We start from the raw sequence: 6,075 nt of genomic DNA, 5'->3' as shown, positions 1-6,075 counted from the left end.
TATTTATTTATTTATTTATTTATTTATTTATTTATTTATTATTTAGAAAGCATGAGCAGGGGGAGGGTAGAGGGATAAAATTTCAAGCAGACTCAGATCTGAGTGCAGAATCTGCATGGGGCTTGATCTCACTATGCTGGGATCATGACCTGAACCAAAATCAGGAGTCAAACATTTAACTGACTGAGCCCCTCCAGATGCCCTTAACCTAGATATTTCAGATTGCTTACTGAACTTACTACATACATTCAACATTCACACATTTCAGGGTGAAAGAATCACATATATGCCCTAGTCCCTGTGAAGAACTGGCTTAGACACCAAAACTTCATCTCAGACCCATCAAATAGTTTATTGTTTTAAAAAAAGTCACAATCACAGTTTGAAGAAACCCAAGCAATAAGTGTAGAAGGGATGTCTGTATTGAACATTCACAAGGCTCCATAGCAGAGACAGGATCCTATTGGGGAGGGTGGTCTATTCCAGAAGCATTACCTGGTGATATTAAAATGATGGTAGAAAATGGAAGCAAACAGACCCAAGAAGGGGCAACAAACAAGGAATAACTAGATATCAGAATCTGGACAGAGAAGGAAGGCATCATTATTCTTAGAATAGCTAACCATCTGGACAATGTAGAAGAATAGTTGTCTTCAGCGAGGTAAATGGTTGGAATATTGCCATGTTTACAAAGCTATTGATGCAGATTTCTTCTTTGATCTTCTCTCTAGGAAACATCATTGCCTGTAATGGGAAACACATAGATACTAAAGAGTTAAGATGATTATTTTAAGACTTGGGAAAAGTCTCTAAATATTCATCTGACCTCTGCCTAGAAAATACAACCTTTCCACATGAATTGCATCCTCTACTCTCCATGTGAGTATGAATGAGCAGACCATGACTTAACCTTCCCTTATAAGTTTTAGCTACTTTTCAGATTGGAGAAGCAAAAAGCAGGACTTGACCTTCAAGGGATTTTCATTTCATGCACCGAATCTGCCCTAAACCCAAATGAGTCAAATTCTGGTAATATTTTGGAGTTGAAGGCCTGCCTCTAGAATTTCAAACCGGGAAGTGCCCACATCTTTTGTAGATCATCTGATTCACTAATCGGATGTGAAACAATGACCTTAGGTAGTGGAGATAATTTCCAAGACTGAGGTTGTGGTGTAAGTTCATATGTATGGGAAAGAATTTGGGACCTAAAAGCTTTGGGATACCAGATGACTCCAATGTCTGATTCTGCCCTAGCAAAGATAAATCAAGAGTCATGACCTTCCTATCACTTTCCTTTAAAGATATCACACATCCTTCTTCCCACTTTGTTTCCTTCCTTTGGGTAATTCCATCCATGTTTTCCTCTGACCACATCAAACCCACCTGCAGTGCCTCACAGAGGCCCTCGGCGTTCGCCAGCATTGGCCTTGCGCATGCCCTTGATGATGAAGATGGTCCCGACAATGATACCCACCAAACCCACAACCAGGCCCAGGGCACACACCACATTCTCAGTTGTCTCTGGGAGAGGGGTTGGTGGTTCAAACTCTGGGGAAAAATAATACAGACCATAGTATGGAAGTAATGACTGTGGTATGGAGTAGCACTTAGAACCAAATGTAGAGTACATAGTCAAAAGAATAGTCATTCATCAATTAAATAAGAGGAAGACAGAATGATGCCTTAAGGGAACACTGATTAAAAAGCAGGAGATCTGAATAATGGGAGAAGACAAGGAATAGAAATTATAGCAATTGTTATGGACAAGTTAGGGGACTCTGGGTCCTAAAGCATCAGACCCATGCGTCACAGGAGGAAATCATAAAAGAAAGGAGAACGAAGAACGGTCCATACCCCAGTGCTTGAGAAGAGGCTCCTCCAAACCCCAGTGCTCCACCTTGCAGTCATAGACATCGTTGGCTGAGGGCAGGAAGGGGAGATAGTGGAACTTGCGGAAAAGGTGGTCTTCCCTGGGCAGGAAGACTGTCTCGGACACTCCTGTGGTGACAGGGTTTCCATTTCGGAGCCACGTGACATTGATCACTGGTGGGGAGAACTTGTCGATGAAGCAGATGAGGGTGTTGGGCTCTCCCAGTTCCACAGGGGTGTTTGAGAGCACAGTCACCTCTGGAGGTACTGGGGACAGAGGACAGCAATTAGCCTTCCCTGCTTAGGCTAGTCCCTCTCCCTCCCACTGAAGCAGAAAAAGCAGTGGAAACTCTGCCCTTAGAATCTGTGCCATCCATGGTCTCAGAGGCCTATCTCTGATGCTCTCTCACATGAACTGGAACCAGTGTTATGGTATAAGAGATAGAAGGTTATTTTAGGTACTGGAGATGATTTCATTCCTGGTTCCCCCGGCATCGATTAGGGGCAATGACTGTGTGAGTGACTGTTGGTGGCAGGGACAAGATGTGAGCCCATCAGGAAAGGAATAAATTCATATAAAGTTCTTGAGTCTGTGACATGACAAGTAGGCACTTGCTTATGGAGAGCCTAGGCCCCTAGGAGGAGAAGTCAGTTATAATAAAGTAACACAAGCAGCTGAAGCATCTATTTCTAAGTTAGGATTCCCTAGTCTAGGAGTGCAGGAGGTACCATTGGTGTTTGGGGTGTGGTTGGAGAGCTTTATCATGATGTCCAGGTTAGCTTTGTCCACAGCTATGTTGGCCAAGGCACCCTGCGCCTCAAAGCTGGCAAAGCGTCCAAATTCTTCCAGCCGCCACACTGTCTCCTTCTTTTCCATATCCACGTGGAAAATCTCATCACCATCGAAGTCAAACATAAACTCGCCTGATTGGTCAGGGGTCAGATAGAACTCAGCCTGGATGATCACATGGTCCTCTGAAAAGGCCAGAAGAAGGAGAGTTAGGATGAAAACCAGGAAGGGAGAGGAAGAAGAACCCAGGATGTGAGACAAGCATGTAGGTGGGGGCAGTAGAAGGGGATGCCCATATGGAGGGGAAGAGTGATGGAGAGCAAGGATAAGCTGGAAGACGAGGCTCAGGTGCAGGATATCCATGTTGAACAGAGCTGGGGGTGCGGCGGGAGAAGTAAAGGGGTGGAACTAGGGTGGACTGAAGGAAATGGGGTCTGAAAAATCCCAGAGTCTTTTGAAGCTGTTGTTAGGTTCCATGTTACTAGCTGAGAAATGCTTTCCTCTTTGGAAATCCAGCAGCAGCTCCTAAAAGAGTATTGCTCACTCACTGTATTTTCCCAGGTATTAAATAGAGTTAAACAAGAATTCTAGGGCATCTCTCAGAGCACTGTAATATTAAGAGGAGGGAAACACTGTTTAAAAGTCTGGGTTTTGAGCTCTGGATCTACTTAAATCTTTAATTCTTATTTAGGTATTTATTTACTTACCTAGTGTTCTTGAATTGATTATTTTATATTCTTATATTGTTTTCCTGTTATATTCTTATATTTCCCATTATATCCTTTTGTGGTTTTGCTTCTAGCTTGGATTTATCTTTAGAATTAAATGAGGGGTACCTGTGTGGCTCAGTCAGTTAAGTGTCCAGCTCTTGATTTCAGCTAAGGTCATAATCTCAGGATACTGAGTTCAAGCCCCAAGTTAGTCTCCACCCTGAGTGTGTAGCCTGCCCGATTCCCTCTCTCCTTCTTTCCTTGCCCCTCCCCACCCAGCTTGTGCATTCATGCTCTCTTAAAAAGAATTAAATGAGATGAGGTAAGTAATTTCTTAGGATATCACCAGGCTTATAATCAGCATTTTATGTTAAAAACTGCTTTGCATTTAAGGAACAAAGCCATCTCTAGCTTCCCCTTCCAGCCCAAGGGAAGAGCCTCTATTTTTTCAGGTATGCGTTCCCATTTGTGGCTCTTTCTAGGCAACAGAAACCTACAATTGCTGTCATGGGTTTTGGAGCTGGATTATTGCATTACCTATTTTCAGTGTACCTGACAACTTTGTGGGGTTCAGTCTGGTCTAGGTAAAGATATTTTTTTCACAATATATCTTCACAGCAGTAAACAGTTGCTCTGAAGATAGCAGAGAATAATAATAGAATCTCCATCCTTACTCACAGTTCTACCTTTTTGAGAAAATCACTAAGTAGCCGTGACCACAGATCATAGATTCACTGAAGTGGTGAAGGAGATATTCTCCCAAGAGGAAGTAAATTAAATGCAATTGGTATCAGCATACCTGCCCTTGCTCTCTGTTGGGTAGAATGTTGCTTTTGGTAATTTCCCTTTCTGGTGATCTTCAATACAATGTCTGTGCTTAAAATATGTTGACAGGATTCACTTGCCAAAAAATAACTACCATACATTTGGCTAAGAACTAGTTGCAAGGGCTTCTCAAATTTTTTCTCATTGAATTCCCACAAAATGATGTGAGATTTCAAAATTTACTAATTTTCCAGAAAAAGAAATTAAAGCACAGAGAATAGCTTGCCTCTCAGAAAACATTTCTACTTTAAGTCAACTTACCTCAAAGTCGATGGTATTAATCAATACCATTTCCCCTCTTAACTAAATGTGACTGACTTCAATTTATGAAAAGAGCAGAAATCCTCCAAACTACATTTTAAAAAATACTTTCAGATTTAGACTACATGATGCCTGCCACAATTTTCCTTCACTCCAAAGACTCTTGCAAGTATTTATAGCCTATTTCTCCAATGCTCTCATAGCTTATATCCCAAGTTTTGCTATGCTCAGGACTTACCTTTGATAGCCTGTGATTCTTGAGGACCCATCAGTAAAGTCATGATGAAAAATCCTAGCACTGGGACTCCATTTATGGCCATTTTCTTCTTTGGAGATTTGTTGGGGCTCAGAAGAGCTTAAGAGTAGGGTAGAACTGACAAGAATAAAAGAAAAGAGAATATAGGGTATGGTAGGGTCATTGATTAAAATTCAAATAGGTTGAGCTGAAACCAATCAGAAAAAGTTTTGAGATGACACATCTGTTGCTAAGGGAAGAGCTCTTGTAAAGGGTCAGTAAAGGAAACACTTCATTCCTTAGATAAACAAGTAAAGCTCTTAATCAATCAATCAATCAATCAATCAAAACAAAAATAAATCACACACAACTAAACAGAAACAGCAAAAAATCAAGTTTTTGAAAATAAAATTCACCCACAGACTGTTGGATTCCAATCCAGGTTCTAGAAAGGGATGTACTTCAAGCACATTAGTGCTTATTATTTATTCTCACATTAGTGAGAATAAAATCAATAGAAACACCCTACATGACAGTTAGTGACCAATTATGCCCCTGTATTATGACAACTGAGGAGTTTATTTAAGGGACAACAAATCATCTAAAGAAAAGTTAAATTGTCATGCTATGGAGAATGTCTTATTCTTGGCAGCAGTGGATGACAGAGTTACATGCCAGAAAATTCTTAACACTCTAAGTTTGTCTTCCAGTGTCCTAGACTCCCAGATGGCTAACTTAGCCCAAGAGCTGGGTATCCCTGGCACTGTGCTATATTGAGAGAACATTATATTGAGAGAACTCTGAATGCCAACACTCCTAAAGCTGGAGAAAGATGGTAGAGATGCTATAGGTAGTGTTTACTGGAAACAGTGGACTACAATCCCTACCATCTTAAATATGACCAAAGATTGGGGGAGACTGCTGGGGACCCTTATTTGAGGACTCAGATTGATGAATAGGGTGGACTAAATTGGGCAGAGCTCACTTTACTGGGAAGGTTAGAGAAAATAACCCGCAGGAGGGCTTTATCATAATTTTTCTCATGTCATAACATTATGAAAGCTCTCATGTCATAAATTATTGAAGTTTCAATCCTAAGAATTTATTCTAATGTTCACCATTCAGAAAACTGAAAGTTAAGATACTCTGACCCTCATGTTTCTGAAGGTACAGTGCAGTAGAAAGAAAAATTAAACCATACATAGACAGGGCTGGAATCTGAATACTTCCAATGAAGAAAGACCTGGCAGCGAGTCAGCCCATCAGATGATGAGTTCACTGCTTAATATCAGTCACGACACATATGCTCAGGGTGGATTTTCTGTGCTCTTTTGCTGAGATCTTATCCTGCTCCACAGCTCCCCTCACAAATCATGAGGGAAAAA

The 6,075-nt window shown here is 41.1% G+C and overlaps 1 protein-coding gene across 1 annotated transcript; it reads right to left on the bottom strand.

Moving 5' to 3' along the window:
* Positions 1-327: 327 nt before the first annotated feature.
* Positions 328-4,870, bottom strand: LOC101671551 (HLA class II histocompatibility antigen, DR alpha chain). Its single transcript, XM_045074660.1, has 5 exons — positions 4,694-4,870; positions 2,599-2,844; positions 1,855-2,136; positions 1,384-1,548; positions 328-744 (listed from the first exon to the last, which is right to left on the bottom strand). The coding sequence occupies exons 1-4, from the start codon at positions 4,773-4,775 to the stop codon at positions 1,394-1,396; spliced, it is 765 nt and encodes a 254-aa protein (XP_044930595.1). The 5' UTR covers positions 4,776-4,870; the 3' UTR covers positions 328-744; positions 1,384-1,393.
* Positions 4,871-6,075: the final 1,205 nt, after the last annotated feature.

The sequence above is a fragment of the Mustela putorius genome, unplaced genomic scaffold, assembly GCF_011764305.1.
Source record: "Mustela putorius furo isolate JIRA1106 unplaced genomic scaffold, ASM1176430v1.1 tig00000135_pilon_pilon_pilon, whole genome shotgun sequence".
NCBI lineage: Eukaryota > Metazoa > Chordata > Mammalia > Carnivora > Mustelidae > Mustela > Mustela putorius.
Note: the sequence above shows the minus strand (reverse complement) of the source record. Positions and strands in the feature narration are given on the sequence as shown.